The sequence below is a fragment of the Numenius arquata genome, chromosome Z, assembly GCF_964106895.1.
Source record: "Numenius arquata chromosome Z, bNumArq3.hap1.1, whole genome shotgun sequence".
NCBI classification, from domain to species: domain Eukaryota; kingdom Metazoa; phylum Chordata; class Aves; order Charadriiformes; family Scolopacidae; genus Numenius; species Numenius arquata.
This window is the reverse complement of record NC_133616.1, coordinates 62,774,677-62,794,488: the sequence shown is the minus strand read 5'-3', so window position 1 is coordinate 62,794,488 and position 19,812 is coordinate 62,774,677. Positions and strand designations below refer to the sequence as shown.

Here is a 19,812-nt window from a genome sequence, read left to right as displayed (position 1 = left end):
TTGGTTATGTTTTGAAGGATAGTAAGGTGTTCACTTTACTGCTTAGAGACAAATGTATGCCAGTCAAATGCAAAGATGCCCATGTAAACAGTCTGATGTTCATTTTGAATCTTAATAAGGGAGTGTGTTAATGGTTTGGGTGTTTTACACCTCTACAGTGAGTGAAACTCACTCCCTCAAATTGTGATCTCTTAACCAGTATATGGCAACTCCAATTAGCTTTACTTGGGGCTGAAGAGCATCTCAGACAGTAACAAGGTCTCCCAGGACCACTTATACCACAAATACTGTAGTCATATTTTCTCATTAGTTCCTTTAGGTTGTCACAAATGTGATTTTCCAATGTTTTTAGAATTAGACTGAAAACATAAATGCTGTGTATGTACATGGAAAAGACAACTATTTTCCATAACTCAAGGATCTTTTGTATCTTTTCTTACCGGTAAAAGCTTGCACAGTTTAATTCATTAACTTTAAGCTTTTATTTAAGTCAAAGAATGTAGGCATCAGTTGGCTAAGAGTAGAAAACTGCAAGCTTTTGAATGACTTCTTTTCTAGTTTGTCTTTTTTTATTATTATTTTTAAACTCTTATATTTTCCATTACATCATAGGAAGTCAGAAACCTTGACTTTGTGAATTTATTGCACAGATTTATATGTGGGAGCTGTCAAGATGATAGGCCTAAATTTAATGTTATCAGTAGACATATCTATGGCTTGATCATGCAGTTTTGTTACTTCTGAAGAAGAGACATGTTTGCAGAGAAGGTTTATTCTGGTAAATCTTTGTACACAGAAGTAATTTTCTTGGTCATGTATACAGACCAGCTAGGAAGAGTACTATATGCAACTACATATTAATAGATAAATTTTCATAGTTTCTGTAACCGAGATTGAGAGTTTGTACCTGATATTAATTGCTGGAATTTTAGCAACATTATAGTTATATCCTTTTCTTCTTGAGATTTGTTTAGCTTTTAAAGTAAGAAGACATTTTTAGAAATTATAGTAGTAAGACACAATCTTAATTTTGTTAGTCCCTGAACATAATCAACTTTGGGGTGTTGGAACATTAATGGGTTAAACATCACAGTGCTGAGCAAGCTCTAGTTGTCTTACAAATTCTGTGGTCTTGTAACTCTATTTTGTATCAACAGCTAGGTATATTTTTAGTTATATTCTTGGTTTCTGGTACATTGATTGGCTTGTTTATGTGAAATCAATTTCTGCTCTTTGCCTTTTTCTTGCTCCTGATTGCACTGTAGATTCCATAGTGTGTGATATTAATTTAATACTTTCAGATTCAAATGCAATAAAACTGAATTGCACATCTGTCTATCAGAGAATAGCATTCATAAAATATTGACTAGATCTAGGGAAAGCTTGGCATAAGAATTTGTTAGATAGTATTTTCAGGTTTAATGAGTAAGCAGTTTCTTCCTAAAGGAAGTATTTCATGTTCTATGTTTTGATATTTTCATATCTTATATGGTTCTAAGTAATACTTTACAAAGTAAGAAGTGAAGAGATCTTAGCTTTGGCCAGCTCTGCTCCAGACTTGTATATTATCAAAGCTCTAATTATAGTCTTGTTTCTTTATTCCTTGGCTAATGAACCCTTGTCTCATTTTTGGTAATTACTTATTTTGAGCATGAAAATTACTTTTCTTGCTGGAAGAGTGTTTATATTTTAATACATTTGGAGGAAAAATGTAAAAGAAATATCTGTGTCCCAGTAACTTTCACTCCTTCATCTAGTCATTGCATGTCTTTTTGTTATTAAGATTAGTAGGATGAGCTGATAAAAGCCTGTTCAGTAACCTCAGGTTGATAGATTTAAAAAGATCTTCTCTCTGCCTTGGCACACAGCTGTTGTTACCATGTCCAAGAGGCATTGTGTTAGCTCCCTGACAGACAGGGTTTCATCCCAATTTTTTCGGGCTTAATTCTCTGTTTTACTCATTTCTGTCTGCTTTAAGTAATAACTTTGCTTCTCTTATTTACCAGTATTATGGTGATGAGTTTAAAGTTAGGTTTCTTTGTTGTCTAACTCAGTAACATTGTAAATATAAAGACTTCCAAAGATAGATATGGCAATAATCTCAAATAATTTTGATGGATTATTACAGCAGAATTAACGTGACTTGATCCTTGTTTTCTAGAAAAGGTTAATTTCATTTTATTCTTTTAACCTTTTTCTTTGCTGTCATATTTAACAAAGATTAAAAGGTAAAAGTAATAAATACACAACTACCCTTATTTTTCCTGATGTTGTAAAGAAATCAGTTGTTACTGACAAGTATGTATTGTGTGACCGACGGTCTACAGAGCAGAGGCTAATGAGGCCTCTCAGAGGCTAACATGTTTCTTCTATCACTGCAACTTGATTTACATGGGGACAATCTATAGAAAGGATAATAGAAATTAAAACTGAAATTAGATTGACTTATGCAAATTATAGAAGACAGACAAAAAAATTTATAAATTCAGTATTTCAGCTATATTAGATTTTTTACTTCTCCAAACTGGCTGTGTCATTACCTCATTCTTTTAGATGTTAGGTGATATTATTATTTTCAAAAAACAAAAAGAAATGAGACATTCAGAGCTACATTTTTTTTGCCTCTTTCTGTTTAATCAAAATAGCTAAAGGCTGTGAACAGTATTTCATTTAGACTCCAAGATGTCACTAAGAACAGGATGGGAGTCACTCAAGCTACTTGAGAAAACTGTAACCCTTAGAGCTGGCACTGTCTTGAAGGATTAAAGCATATAATTATAAAGGCCACACAGGCAAATACTTTTGTCCTGTGCTCCTGGATTTCAGTGACTGACTGCATCTAAAAGTTATTCTCAAACACTGCATTTCTAGCACTCTTTATTTGTTATGACAAGCTTGTACATACGTAATGGCACTTTTTATGGGAGGGGGGACAGAAAGAACTTCCTTTATTCACAGTTGAACTGATTTTATTTGAAGCCAGAGAATGGCCAACATCCTGAGGTTGAAGTATACAAGGATGCTGAAGGATGCACATGCAGATACGTTTATGTGCAGATAACACAAATTTGACCCTGACTGATTGAAAAATTTTGTAACTGAAGCTGTAGGGAAAATTAGGTAGTCCTTTATGTCATCTTGACTGTCTTGTGGTATTGTTAGGTGCTAATTATTATACTGTATTTTTGATCAATTAATTGTCTCTCAGTAAAGAAAAATTATCAGAAATAATTTGAAAACTTGTAGTCATTAGATAAAATTTTCAAAATATTTTTATAGGTTCAGAGTTTTTATCCAAGGTAAGAAGCATTTCATAATCTCAGTACACTGCTAAATTATATATGCAGTAAGAATTAATAAAAGCTTCTTTTAACTGTACTTTTCAATTCACTTTTCAATTACATCTTATTTGTTGAAATGTCTAATGAACATACTAACTAATAAAATACAGGATAATGATTTTCTATTTATTCATATTACTAATATAAGCAATAAATTCTCATTACTAGGAAGTATTTTTCTGGAATAAATAATCAAAACAAATCTTTCTCAGACCCTAGTTGATCTCAATAAGCCAGTTAAGAAAAATAAGTATCTTGTTCAAAATCATGTCTTAGAGGAACAGAAGTTTTTTATGTATGTAGAATGTGTTTAACGCTCTAAATCTTATCTGATTTTTAGGAAAATAATGTGATGAGAATGTATAATGCCGAGGTTAGTCTATATTTAAAAGCATAGTCCTGGTGTAACTTCTAAAAGCAAAACAACTGTCATGCTTGCTAATCTTCTTAGCAGATAAATTGTAAGTTTAAACAAGTATCGACTCTGGAGGTTCACTCTGTTTTTCTTCTATGTCAGGGGTTACCATGTTAAGTATTTCTCTCCTTTCTTTGTGTATTCATGAAGTAGAGCAATCTTTTCCCAATGACAAACATTGCAAAAATTTTCAAAATACTAGGCTCTCACAGTTTTCAAGGGTTGAAAATTTATCATAGCGGTAAAGGAACTATGATTAAGGTTCCCTGTCAGAAGCATGCTGATTTATTAGTAGTAGTGAATTTTCATTCTAGATTTTATGAGAAGGAAGCAGAGAGGGGACAAATAGATATGAAGGGCTATCATTCAGCTATTGTGTTATTGTAAGATGTAAGAATTAGGTGGTTGCTTTTAAAATCTAAATTTGGCAGCATGAATGGTTAAATCAGATTGGGACATAATCTATTGGTAGTGGTAGGCGGGAGGAAAGGAAAAAGGTCCCTGAGGGTGTCAGTGTATTTTCCAAAAGTTATGACAAATTTAGCAATACTAATACAAATTTAGTATTTTTTTCAAAATCAGCAAGTAATTTAATTTTGTATACTCTAGGATGGTTGATTTAAGAGACAGGGTGGATGGTTGGGTAATTGATCTGAAAATTAAAGAGGAATGTATTGGATCAGAAGAAATTGTTATGATTTATCCTATAAAATACACCTTTAAAAATGTCTTTATGTAGAGAATAGCACAATAGTCATGTTACATGACATAATGAACAGTGGTGCATTTTACATTAATGGGACTGAAAACATAATTTATTAACTATATTTTTGAGTGTTACACTATAAACAATTCAGTTGTAAACATAACGGTATAGACTCGGTTGCAAGTATATAAGCTCTTATTTTACAAAACAATTTTAGTTTTCATATTAATTTTCTTGCTTACAAGAAATCAAACAAGGAGATTAACAGAAAAAGACCTTACGTGTTTCATTGCAAATTCATCATAGTTGTGAAAAGGCAAACAAATGAGCTGTCTTCTCGTCTATACAAGCTTCTCTAGCAACATTCTGGAACACCAATGGCATGTAGCGCTTCATGACCTGATGAATGCTCCCTCCTGCAATAATCACTGAAGAAATATTAACAAGAATTTAAAATCGCATTTTCTTATCTTTTGTCCTTATTACAGTGCATTTATAGTTCTTCCCTAGAAGAAAACTCTCCAAGCTTAAATCTTGTAATAGAAACTTTCCAAAGTTACCCAGTAATGAAGAAATGAAAATTCACATTTGTATTATTTTCCAAAGGACTTGTCTGTATATATTTCAAAGACTTATAGGAGTATTGATATAAAAGCATTCAATGTAAAATAATATTTTTCTCCAGTGTGTACCGTAGCCATATGCATTTTCAGTGAATTGAATGTAACAATTCAGAAAATGAAGAAATTTATATACCGTACATTACACTTGTGGATTATGCTGTTGCTATTTAAAAATGTTCTATTGTCTTTTAACTGTGATTTTACTCTATGTGTCTTCCAGATGTGTGGAGGTGATTGCCAAAGAAGGCCGGAACCTGAAAGAGCTGTATTTAGTATCCTGTAAGATCACTGACTATGGTATGTAGTACATCTTTAACTTTGTTTTTGTGAAGATTGAGCTCTACTAGCTTTGCACGGGTCTCTTATTTGTTGGAAAGTGTTGGAAATGTATAGATAGAACCTTTATCCATAAAAATAAGAAATGTATAAAAAGTGTTTGACATGCTTAAAAATATCTGTGGTTAGAAATATGAAAGTCAGTGTACATATGTGCCGCAAAGTGTTCCTTATAGAATTGACAGTTACAGGGCAGACTAGGTAGAGTGCCCTTTGAATTGTCCTGGAGACCAGGAAAGCATTTGAGAGAAAATCCAAAAATCATGTGCATTTCTAGATACTGTAAAAGCATAACTAAGCAACTGTAAGTGTGGATTGATTGACAAATATATTCATCTGCTTGTGACATCTGAACTGAAAACGCAAAATAAACTGTAGTAAAGTAGGATTTATAAGCATAATTTATGCTTTGTTAAGGAAATAAAAACTTTGCCTTAGATTAAAAATGTGATAGCAAGTGAATATTAATGAGTCTAACAAGAATGTGGCAGGGTGGAGCCAATTTTCACCCTTTTCCTTTTTTCCTTTTTCATTTATTTCCTGGTACTTCAGTACCAGCCTTTCCCACATTTGTTTGTGATGCTGTTAAGTTAAAAAATGAGCTCCTTACAGTGCTGTAAGCTCAATTTGTTCTTGAACTTCCTTTATCAAAGAAGCTGCCTCTCTTCTACAAAGGGAAGAGAACAGCCATTCTCTTCCTCAGATGCTTTTCAAGCATTCATGTCCTCCACACCTTTGTACTTGTGGCAAGTAGAGGAAATCAGCTGAGGAGCATGTACATGACTTCTTGTGGGTTCATTCAGGTGGTCTTCCATGGTCTTACGAAGACTTAAAACTTTGCATTGATAGTTGTTCAGGCTCCACCAAGAAGTAGGTGACTAGTTTCCGAATCTCTCTGAGGCCGTGACTTGGTGGAAGCATACAGCCGTATGCGACTGTGCTTTTTGTTTGATAATCCTGAGGGTGAAACACATAATTGCCCTTGCTTTGGAAATTAAAATCTTAACACCAGTTTTAAATTGTAACTGTCCACATTTTTTTTACTGGGTTTTTAAAACATACCCAGAGCTACTAACCAGATTTCTTGCAGCTTGATGGAGTACAGATACAGACATGCAGTACAGATGCAGGATTTTTAAAGCCTTCTTTGAAACTCCTCAACAAAAATTTTTGATGTTACCACAGTTAGTGGAGTTTTGACTTCTAGGACCAGATCATAATTGCTTAGCAATTCAACTGGAAAAAGATTAGTGGTATTGCTAATTTCCAACAAAATTTGTAATCATTTGAGACATTAATTAAGCAAAAAAATTAATAATAATTACAGTAAATAAAGAAAATTATTACAGCAAAACCTGTTATTATTGCCCTGCAATTTATGCAGTAGATATGTATGTGTGAGGTAATTTCATGTACTCTAGCAAAGACTATGAAGTGTGAACTTTGTCATTTTATTAATTTCATTCTTTTGTTTTCTGATTTCTACAATAAGACAGTACTCAAAACTACCAGACAGACATGCTTATATGCAATTGGTATTTTTAAAACACACTAAAATACTAAATTTTATTTTGAAACCTAAAAGATTAATTAAAAAACCCTGCATCCTACTAGGCAGCATTCCTTTCTCAAACATTCTGCTGCCCAGAGAAAAGTTTTATTATGTTATACAGAAAGAAGAGGATTCAAAGAGGAATTGAAGTACATGTACATGCTAAGAGTTGCTAACTTGTGAAAAAGAAAAGAATATATTGCTCTATTTCATGTTACTTTACAAAATAGTTAATTTTGTATTTTTGTGTATACAAAAAAGTGTATTTTGATCACTTCTGAAATATTTATAGAATGATATCTTTATTTATGTTTGTCTAAGGTAATTTTCTAAAAATCCATGATTAATTAATGATGTATGTTACAATGTAACATGCTAGGATGCTGAAAATTAGTTTAAAAGTTTCTGTACATCCAGCACATTGTTAAATGCTGAATAATCACTAGAATGTACTTAGACTGACAGGAGAGCCTGATTTATTATAATCTTTGACATAAACACCTGTTTGCCCAAGAACACAGACAGAGTGAAGTTAAAGCTGACACTAGTTCCTCGTATCATTTTGCCCTTTTGTTAAACAATCATGAATTAAGCTTGGATTGTCAGTGTTATCTTTGAATTTCCTGCCTTTTGTTGATTTGTGTCACAGCCTTAACTTTACTTAAACATAGGGGGGTTTGTATTTAAGCTTTTACTAAGAACTAGTAAGAAAGCCAGGCTTTCTCAGCTGTGGGGATACTGTGTCAAATGAATTAGGTTGATGTGAAGATGTATAGCAGTGAGCTAGGGCAGCAAGCACATACAGAATTGTGCAACTGTCTTTTCAATTTTATGCTCTAATTCTGGATTTTATTGGTATCCTTAGTGCTGGGAATTTGTTTTAAGTATATATAGTTCATAGTGGTGCAGAGTGCTATGCACGTGAGATTTTGTGTTCAAAGATGAAAAGATTTGATGAGACTAGCCTGTGAAACGAGTAGAAGTTTTAAGGGTCTGATCTTGCAGTAATGTATAGTGTAGATTTACTAAGAATTACTTAAAAACTGCATTATTACTAGTAATGAAAGATTAAAGTCTCTAATGCTTTACTTCCACTTTAGAAAAGTAGTCAGACCACTACTTTTGTCTGTATGTGCAGAAAGTCATTTCAAGGCAAACTTTAAAATGTAGGCTTCCAGTATGAGAAAAAAGAAACAAACAAAAAAACCAAACAAGACCACCAGCACCCCCAGAAAAAAAAAAAAAAAAAAAAAAGCAAGTTTTGAAAAAAACTTTGGAAGGAAGTGCTCAAAATCAGCACTTTGTATAGCTGCACCATGAGAAATCACTTAAGAAATATCTGGAAAAGTATGCAAAAGTCATTAATAGACGTGCGGTTAGCACAGTTCAGTGAATATGTTTATCTCATAACGATTCCTGTCAAATAACCTGCAGAAAATGACAGTTGTCTTGATAGTTGTCTTGTAGAAATTCCATTACCTAATAGTTCTGGATTTTGCCTAACTTAAAAAGTCTCTATTTCTGGCTGTAAAGTAATTGCACAAAGCTTTTCAGACAAAATGCTCGGCACGACGACCTCAGGTGAACTGTGGTATTTTGCTGACACCTTTAAGATTCTAAATATTGAAAAAGCTTTCTAGATACATAGCCTTTTTGTTTTCTAAAATTGTGAGTATTCCTTTTTTTATATTGCCTTTTTTCATCATTTACTGATATATTAAATGTCTCTGAGGACACGATTTTTTTAAAAAGTTTTTCTTCTATGGGGATGTTTGCTGAGGCAAAAAGAAAAAGTTTCAGCAAACTGTAATTGAATTATATAGTTTTTATTTTAAAATGGCTGTTACAAGTGGATGTCTGGAGGAATAAGATAGTGTTTATACTCATTTAAGTCCAACTGTCACAAGACAAAATATAACTGTAGGTTGCATTTTTTTATTTCATAGCTAGATTATGGATTTTCTGAGAAGTGAGATATAGCTGACAATGTTAAAATAGTTTTGCAAAATGTTGTTAAACTCTAATGTTTTAATATTTAGACTACATATGCTTTCTATTTTAGAATATAATATTTTAATTATCAGGGGATCACATCTTCCTACTGAATAATATGGATAAATCCCATGACAATCGCTTGAGTTTTCTCTCCAATATTTAGCATTTGTTATGTAAATCATAAAGAGTAAGCATACTGTGGGTATTTCCTCATAAAAGAGTGTTTCGTTTCTGCTTCTCACTTGGTTTAGCAAATCTCTCTAATCCTTGATCTCACTAGAACTATTTCTTTCTTAATTTTGGCCTTTTTTAAATCTATTTTTAAAACACCATGTCTTTTGTACAGTATTACTTGGAAGGGAAATGTATTTTTTGTGGGATAAATGCAGCGCTTATGGATAGACAGAATGCAACAGGTAGTAAATACATTTTTGAGTTAAAAAGATTTCATCTTTACACATTACTGGTTTGCAATCTCTTAATTTATATCATTTAAATAAATATAGCTTTCATTTTTTCTTTCAAAATTATTTTAATTGCTGGTATATTGAGTTCCAAGTTACCCTTCTTCTCAGAATCAATCTTTCCACTATTATGCTTTTCTATGCTGTGCATATTTTTTTCTCTTTTGTACTTTTTTAATGACCCAATGCGTCCATACAGTAATCACACTGAGAGCTATGTTTGTGTTTGTGGGTAAGTGAACAGATAATTTTTTAAGGAGCAGGGCCTCTGTTACCGTCTTTAGTAGTTATAGTTATCTATGTTATGCATATAGGTATGTCTGTGTGTGTATAAAACTCTGTTATTGTATTATGTAATTACTTTATGTATTTATTACTATACATATATAAAAGAAAAAGAATATATATATATATTGCTTTCTTATAAACTTATTTTTTCTTCTTTTCCACAAAAGCATTTTCTCTCTACTTTTTGTTCTGTTACTTACTTATTCAGGGACCTGAACACACTGAAATAAATCAGCAGGATTGATGATGTTTAATGCCAATTTTGAGGCTCTCTTAAGCTTAGTTGTAAGGTTTCTTTTCCCTGGATAGGCTGCAACTACAACTCCAGTAGACTATAATAATTAATTACCTGCAGAATAAGTAGGTGGTAAGCGATCTGTATCCTCTTGTTTGCATTAATGATACTTTGGCAAAACCTCCAGCAGCTAGTAAAATGGTTTTGTTTACTTTTCTATTAAAATGTTAATTCTTTCAGAATTCTGAAGCAAATATTTCTATAGAACCTCTGGAATTTAATAAAGATCAGTGAAAGCTTATTCTAGCAATAGAGGTGAGTTACAGAGTTTTATGTAGTTTAACAAAGCAGCAATACACAGTGTAACTTATTATCCCTTCCTCCATTCAAATGGCATTACTGTTTATATTGGAGTATGCAGAGTGAAGATTTGGAGTCTTTTCACGTATTTCAGAACCTCTGTGCATTTCCCTCTAGCTAGGAAAAATTATAGAGTATACAGCTTTTGTAAGGACGTTTTTTATCTCTTTGGTCTGATTTTTTATATTCCTTTTATATTGTTGTTTTAGTTTGGAGTTCTTCATATACAGCCTTGCAAGCATTGACACCTAATTTTATTTCCAGAAGGGATCCTGTTGGCACTGAAACCAAAAGTTTTTTTAATGTGAGGAAAGATAGCTGCATATTCCTGTGTTTTGGGATTGGAACCCTATCAGAGGACATCATCTGTAGTTCTGCTAAGAGTGTTCACAGAATGAATAGATAACTTTAGACATCTATCTGGAGTTTTCGGTAGAAATGGTTAATAAGAAAAAGTCAAATTAAAACTTTACCAAAAGTAATCCCTGAAGCAGAAAAAAGCCCTTGAACAGTATGTCAGCACCATATATAATTCATAACTATCAAAAAACAAATTTTCTTTGTGTAAATTTTATCAGTGTTCCCAATGTCACTGAAATTTCATACAGTTTTCTTTAGGACTTGATTTGAGATACCACCGTGCATCTTCAAGACCCATACAGTGAGATAAATTACTGCAATAGCATATTTCTCAAATAACAGGTAGTTGCAAATCTTTTGTCCTACAGTACATGATAAATTATTTTCTCTTTGAGCAATGAGATGATACAAACTTCCAAACTATTTCTTGTCATCCTAGAAGGTGGGTTGTCCCCCTTAACCTGTACTCTTAAAAACAATGTAGTATAATAGCCAGTTGGAGGAGGCTGCATGTAGATGCACTTTTGAATCATCAAGATGAACAGAAGCCTATGATTTCTACATATTTTGTTCCCAGTTGGTTGTTCTAAATGTGAAAAATGGAGATGTATCGTACTTCAGGTTTGTTTTGTCTTGTAGCGATCCACAGGTACTGGTGTTTTTATTTAATTTCTTCTGTGGGAAACTTAGTGGTTTGGGTTGTTATTTCAATTCTTTGGAGACAAACATAGCAGTAGTTTATCAATCATAATAGAAAGTTTAATTTTGTGCTGTTATATCTCTAGAGATAGGTGCTTCAGTTAATCTTTGAAAAAATGCACCTCATTTCTGAGTACCAAAACACAAAATATATCTCTGATATAACAAAAATTGAAATGGCCATAACCTCTGCCTGTGTTGCCAGAAATACATTTTCAGGTTTTTGTTTATTCATTAGGAATACTAATGAAATTAGTGTTAGGAAACTACACTATAATACTGAAGTTTTGTTTGACCCAGGACCCAGCTTCTGTTCTCATGTGGCATTTGTGTTTCCTGTTTTATATGACCTTTAAAAAATAACACAAAGCTTTATTCCATCAGTGTTCATGTTAATCCCTGTATTGAAAATAGTGTGCTAGGTGCTACCACACAGGAAAAATATTTTTGAAGTTGTAATATCTAAAACCTTGTTGTTTGCAGCTCAAGATTGATATAAGGTGCAAATAAATTATTACATGTAAACTATGTAATTATGATCATATTATGAACATTAAGGTCATTGCAATTTGTTTTTGTACTTTGATGAAACCCTCCCAAACTACCAAATAAGTGTATTGTCACTTTACATTTTTGTCCTATCTTTCATTTCAAATAGTATCGGTTAATTTCACACTGCAATGGAAAATACCACTCCCAACATTTGATTTGCAGTCAGAGGTAGATTTACATGATAAAAACAACTGGAACTTGTATTTAACATGAGTCTATTTCTGACTTGGTTAGAATATAATTTAATTTAAAAGTTTAAAACATTTAATACTTTCTGACAAACACCAATAATGACTCACATTAACACCCTGTTGCTATAGTCCAGTTTTAGATTTAATTCAATGAACTTCTGAATTCATTTAAAATGTGCCACTAACTACTTTAGTTGTTGGATAGCAATTACCAGTATACTTTAAAAAATCCATACATTAGCTATATTTAAAATTATTATTATAAAACCTAGTATTAGTCTCAGTGGACTGAGATTATTTAAGGGTCATTCATAATTCTAAATTTAAAAACAGCATTTGTTTTTTTCTTAAGTGAGAGAAAACAGAACTCAAAAGGAAAAAAAAGGAATTTACCAAGTATTTTTCCATCCAATCAGTTATAATACAAAGCTCTGGATGATATCTCTGGATGATATATAGTCATACCAGTGAAGAGTTGCACCATATTTTAAAGTGACTCTGCTAGTTTGTAGTTGCAATTTATTTCTTCTAAATTCTAGGAGCTAGTTTTATGATCCCCTTTTTAATGCACTATGAAATATATTTTAACAAATTACATTTTAAAATTAGTATGTTACTTCAGTGTTACCTAAATAAAATTGATTATTTCCTTCAAACAGCATCCATAATGGAGATTTCCATTCAGAGTGCTTAAATATGATAACTGTTGTTTAAACTTTTTAGCAAGTAATATAGTTATTGCAACATAATTACTCAAACTAAGTTAAGACTTTAAAAAATAATAAATTTTGGTCATAGGATTGTTTTTCTATATTCTATTTTGTAACCTCTCTTGACTAGTCGTTGAATGCCAGTAATATTGAGATTACTGAAGGGAGCGCTCATTTTTACCATGATCTGACTGTCTGCCTGCCTTAAAAAAGTATTTGAAGTACTTCATGGAGGTACTAATAATGCACTTATTTTGAATGCCTAAATTTAAGAAAAAAAAATTATTCTGTTCTTTTAATCATTTCTCTAGTCTCAGGGATTGCATTAAGAGACTGACTACCTAGAAACATGTTTTTTTTCTTTAAATGCTTGAAAAAAACTGATTTAAGATACTGATGTAGTTCACTAGAATAGAAATAAAACCAAATGGCTAATATCACAGCAATGTGATAAATATTGTTTTAGAGCCTTATTTTTTTAATAAATAATGAAACTGCTTAACAAATGCAGTTCAATGGTTAAATGGTTTTAAGAATGGAGAGGAGATTCAAATTGTAAATCTATTCTGTATCTGGCTTGTGGCATATTACCGAGGCCTCATTATGTGTGTGCGTTAATAGATCTATTATGTTTAAGTATGGCGTCTGTGGCCAAATACTTAAATATTAAGAAGTAGGGAATGTATCATTTTTTTATTCATTTTAGTTTGAAACATGAATTATGAGTCAACAGCAAAAACAGTAATAAAACTTCTAATAACATGAGTTTTTATCAACTTGTCTAAGAACAGAGGATGCATCCAAAGTAATGTTCAGTAATGAAGTGAAATGAGTGGTACTTCTGCTCTCCATTCCTATAATTGTGGTTGTTCTGGGTTAGCTTTACTGTGAAAAAAGCATTTGATTTTTACCTCTGTAATGAAGTATACAAAGAAGTTCATGTTGTCTTTGTAAACTATAAACTCTTTCTACACAACAGTACAACAGAGTGTAGAAACTGTTCTGTTACTGATGTCGGGAACATGATTCACTTTATAAATAATCTGAAAGGCAAGTAATTATTGTGATTTCAAAAATTAATAAATTGACATATAAATTTTAGTTTGGTCAACTTCAAAGATTTCATGAGTTTTCTATAAAAAGTTAGTCTCAAAGTAGCTCTTAAGTTATGTATTTTAGTTCCTTTTAGGTCAAGTGGGATCATTTTAGCTTTTGAAATGTCAAGTATCTTTCTAAAACACTCAGACAACAAGATTGCTTTATTTGCAGTTCTCTTTGGCTTGGTGCCATCACCCCTAATTTTTAGCTGTACATACTGAACCATATTACTTCTAAGTACAAGATGCCTAATGCAGAAGCATATTAAAATATGTCCAAAAATTTATGCATACAAGGTTGCTAGTACAAAGGGGAAGGAGTAAAAGTGGATGAAGGGAATTCTTGAATAATGTAAGAAAACAAATTTTATATATATCAGGATTTTTTTTTAAATATACCATTTGGGTTCTTCTCTTGATTTTTATACATATTTTGTAACTAATAAATGAAATAACTTCCATTATGTCAACCTGTTTAGATGCTTTAAAAAAGAATACAAATATTGGTAATGTTTGAATGTTATTAGCTAGATATAATGATCCACTTTTACAAACTTCTAAACTTTTCAGTAATCTGAAGTTACTCATACTTTTTAGCTTTTGTCCAGGTCAGTGTTTTGTTGGGGTTTTTTAAACTTTTTCAATAGAATTTATGTTTACATGATACAACTATATTGTCTTTTAGGATCTCAGGAAATTTAAGAACTTGGTAGTTCTGTCATTTATGGATATTGGAATAAATATGAAACGCAAAAGAAATTTTCAGTACTACCAAAATTTGAAAGCACTGAAATTGTAACTTACATTTTGCATAAATCATTTTAATTTGAAGATGTAGTAACAGCACCTCTCTCTGCTTCAAGTATGGAAGCATATATGTTCCTTGATTAAATCTGTAGGCCTACATCAATAGTAATAGTCTAGTGTCAAATCTATGCTTAAAAACACTGGAGCTCTTTTTTTTTTTTTAATACCACTTTAGATGGTAATGAACGCAAACTTGTCAACAGTGCCAGCAGTTCACAGCTATGTTCACAGAGATTGAACATGAACATGAAAGTGAACATGAACATATTTATATGGTATGATCAAAAAATCATAGAAGTTTTGCTTGAAAGGGACCTCTGTGAGTCACCCAGTCCAGACTTGCACTGAAGGTGGGGCTGACATCAGCCCTAGATCAGGTCCACTGTGGCTCTGTCTAGCTATTTCTTGAAGACCTCTAGGGATAGAGATTCCACTACGTCTCTGGACAATATTTTAGTGCTGCACTTACTCTTCTAAAGTTTTATTATTTTTTTTCCTAAAGCACAACCTAAACCTCACAAACCACACTGTACAGTCATTGACCTTGCTACATCTTTTGGTGAGCTTGTGAGTCAACTTTGATTCCATTGTTTTTGTAACCACCAATACAACTGAGATCTTAATATAGTAGTGTATTCATGGGAAGAATAAATTTGTGTTATTTTTGCATTTGAACTGAATCTGGGACTTAATAGTCGAAGCAAACAAATGTTAACAAATACTCATAAAAATAAATTTCTATTTCTCGGTGAGCCAACCAATGGCTTTTCCTATCAGGAGCTTTTTGTGCTGCATATTTATCACACTGAATTTTTCCTTAGGCCACAACCACTTTTTTCACTATTTCCTTTTAACTTATTAACTTGTTATTTAGAGAAAAAAAAAAATAATGCCTTGTAAATTAATTGTATTTGCTTTCTTTTTGCAGTTAGCTTGAAATATCACTAAAAGTCAGTGACAGTATTGCCTATAGCTTTGTTTTAAACCAGTGGGGATATTGGGAAAAAAGTAAAAGCTTATTTTGGCTGCTTGGATATTGCTATATTTTCATGTTGGTAAACCATAAGCTGTTTAAGTTTCATTTTGTTTTGAAACCAAACACAATGAAGAAAACCCCTTATATTTGGGCAGCAATACAGGTTAAAGTTCTCTAATGTCCTAACCTACTAGCTCTGCTGGTAGTATCTCTGTTATAAAAAGTGAAAGAGATCATAGTATTTAATGGATGCCACCTAGTAAAAGGACGGACAGCATAATAACTTAAACCAGTTGCTAGTCTGGTGTAACAAATCCCAAATTATGTGTATTGTACGTCTCCTATACTCTCACTTTTCATCCGAATACCTGCTGTTTCCCTAGAAGTAGAGGTTCATATCCCTTTTGACCAATGAAGTGGAAAATAGTAGTGGAATGTAACCATTACTGTTAGTCTACAATCGGATCTTTATCTTTCCTTCTACCACCATAAAACTTTGTTGTCTGACTTACGTATCAGTTTTTCTTGATTAATGTTAAGGATGAACAAAAACCAGTGTAACAGAGTTTGGAAGCTATTTCCAAACCCAGTCTTGAGGAGTCGGGGTCATAACTAGTGATGTCCTAAAGTGGCATTGCTGTACCTGTTTTTGGAACTTAGTCACATAGAGGAAACCAGAACTGCTGACTGGGAACATGATATCCGTCAGGTTTTTGGGTACCTCGGATGGCCAGGCGGAGAGGTGACACTAAATGGAAAGTTATTTAGAGCTACATTTTTAAGGATGAATGAGCACAGTAACATATTTAAAATTTCACTCCCTTTTCTTCGATTTGTACATTTTAGTTACATCACATTCATCAGAGTGACCGTGGCTGGTGTGTTTTGTGTTGAATCTGATGGCACCAGCATGTGTGTAAGGAGTTCTTTGCCCCCTGTGCTGCAAGTCAATGGAATACTTTGTTCTTTCTTTCTGGGTCCACATGGGACTGATTAGATCAGTGTAGTTCTTGTATATGCTGAGAAAGTGGAAAAATACGCTGATAGGGAATTCTCTGTGAAAAAGAGGTACTTTATTTAGGGTGGTACTTTTGGCAGCTATAAGCCAGTATAATTACTCGATCCAAATCTTGAATTTTTTGCCTGTAAATCCTCAAAGTGATGCCTGTGCCTGTCACTGAAAGAAATTATAATACACACAGATTTCAGTTTGGCTACCTAAATCATCTCTTTTGTTTCTCTTTGGTGGTTTAGGGACAAATCAGTTCTTTATTTTTCCTAATATAGTTCAACAATTTTGTATAAACAGAACTTGTTTTCCCTACCATGCTGTGTTCTTGTCAGATAATTAAAGGAAGATTAAGAAATCATTCTGGTCAAATGTTATTACTAAGAAAAAAGAAGAAAAAAAGAAATCTATTTTGTCCTTTAGTCAATAAATGTACAAGTACACCTTGAAACTAATAGAGACTGCAAACTGAAAGAAACCTAATTCATCGAGGTCTCTATTCCCCCTGCAATCCATATTTTCTTATGAGCTATGATTTATGACCTGTGAGGTTTTGCACAGGTTCTGTAAAAGAGACTAAAAGATACACTGTTTTTTTATCTGCACAAAATATTTTTGTGATTTTATGTAGAGGGTTTGCCAACAGCCATATGTTTGCACATGTATGCATTTAACCATAACTGCACATTCATGTACAAACATGCACACAGAAAAAATACTTTGTATGAATGTTCTTTCTTTACATTTTTTATATATAATCATAATTGAAAATTACAATCATTTAGAGTACAGAAATAGCACACGTTTTACAAGGATGTCTTCGGGAGAGAAGAAAGAGGATTAAATAGCAGTCTAAAATAATTTTTTTACATGTTTTACTTACTTATAACGCAATTGAACATTTTGTAAGTCAAGATTACTGGTGAATTTCTTCACATGAATTCCTGTTATTTTTTAATCAAAATAAAAAGGTCAACAATGTAGTCCTTCTGGTAAAATAAAGTACAATTTGATTACTTTCTGCTAATGCATAATACCATTTAATTTGATTTTAGGAAGAGGAAGGTCTCTAATGGAAGGGAAATGGACTGTATAAATTAGGTGCACCCACTTATATTTACCTCTGTTCATGCAATTGTAAATATTGCTGCTAGTGCCAAACAAAGAAATAACAATACTTGAATCATAAACAATTTTGAGAAATATATATGAAGTGTGTAGAAATAAAACCTTTCAAATTTACAAAGTACCTGAATCTCATTGAGGTATCTAACTGTGTGGTGGTATTTAAAAAAAAAAAAAAAAAAAAGAGTCAATTCTGAAAGCTGTGGAAACTAATGATACAACCCATCACACAAGAGCCCAGCTCCCCAGTTCATAGTGATTTAATTAATTATATGGGTCATGTGGAAAGATCTATTGTTTCAGATAACATACAGAACCCTGTAATACTTTTTTAGTATGGGTTCATGTAGCTCTTTCATTAGACGGGTGAAATTACCTATCCACACATCTGTGCTCTGTTCCTTATGTAAGATGGTCCTGATTCTCTAATCATCATAGTTCCAACTTCGTGCATTGTCACTCATTAGATTACCAAAGATTCCGGTACTACAGACTTTGAAGCACCTCGCGGTTTGCAGATATAAAGTCCATAATCTTGAATCAAGGTTTAACAAAGAAGCATTTGTGTAGTTCCTATGAGAAGTGGCTTAGAACTGCACACAGAAAGTTAAGCTTATTACTGTACTTGATAATGGAGCTACTGACAGGTCTTTTGTTGAATGCAAGTTGGTGCACATCAGATTGTGAAAGATGGAAAGCCTTGTTGGTTTTTTTGCTGACATAGACTTTAAATCTTGAACATCTGATGATATCACATAGGGAATAAAAGCAGCTTTAGATGTATGGGAATAAAAGCAAAAGAATTCAAAATAAAACCAATCAGTCACAGCAATAACATGTGCAGCCACGGTTTAGGGAAAAAATCCGTGGGTTTTTTGCTGTCAACTGGAACTTTGATCTGTTTTGGAATTCAGAAAAGATTCTCTCTGCTTTTCAAAGTTTTAATTGACTATGTAAAATATTTTCAAATTCTGCTACACTGAATACAGCATTTATGGTAACTTTCAACTCTGTTGATGGTCTCAAGGCAACCTGATTCTGGTTTGGAGACACCAGCCTTCTCTGTCATGTTCCAGAATGTTTGGAAAAAAAGTTAAAAAATCAATTGTTAGGTTTGGCCATTGCAAATTTGGATATGTATTGCTGATATTCAGTCACTTTGTATGAGGAATGCTACCATAAGTGCCCTCTTACCTGGGCCTGGCTTCTTTTCACTTTCCTAAGGTTTTCATAAGTGCAGCATAGGTATTTTCAATCTCTTCCAATGTTAGCCAGACCACCTTTTCTTTGAAGGGCCAGGCAAGAGATTAGGCTCACCTGGAAGCCACTAATAGGTGCTGGAGGCCTTTGGGAATAATAGAGGAGAAGAGAGGTCCTGGGATTTGATTGCTGCAGTGGTTTGACTGGCTTACATGGAGTTAGGACGTAGTTTCAGCCAGGGGAATCTGGGCTGTGATGTTGGGAGCTCTGAGGTGAGACCCTCAAGAAAGTTGGAGAATAGGGCATTCCTGGGCTGGAAAGTACTTATGTATTAAATAATTTTATCTCAGGAATAGGAGAGATGGCAGGGGGTTTGGAACTTGATGATCTTTAAGGTCCCTTCTAACTCTAACCATTCTACTATTCTATGAAATAGCAGATATGGATGTTAAATGGAAAGGGTGGGAGAGGGTCTTCAGTAAGCGTTAGGGGACACCTGGGTCACCCCTTTACTTCGGGAAAAGAATACACACACAGGCTTGTGCCCTTATCCTTCCTATTCCCTGTACAGGAATGTTAATTCTCAACACATTCAGCTTCTCTGTTAGTACCAGAGATGTAGTGCATAAGAGTGCTTTTAATAAGCATGCACTCTTGCCCCTCCAATTTAAACATTTAAATCAGCTTTATCTCTACTATGATTAAATTCTTTCTTTTACAGGTGAAGACTGAGAACTAGAAAATGGTATCAATTCACAATGACACATATGC

General features: G+C 33.0%; 1 protein-coding gene across 1 annotated transcript in view; it reads left to right on the top strand.

The window, feature by feature from the left end:
• Positions 1-19,812, top strand: part of FBXL17 (F-box and leucine rich repeat protein 17) — a 295,248-nt gene that overhangs the window by 189,596 nt on the left and 85,840 nt on the right. The window contains exon 7 of the mRNA XM_074166441.1: positions 5,306-5,382. Coding sequence (XP_074022542.1) covers positions 5,306-5,382 — 77 coding nt within the window. The remainder of the gene's footprint in view (positions 1-5,305; positions 5,383-19,812) is intronic.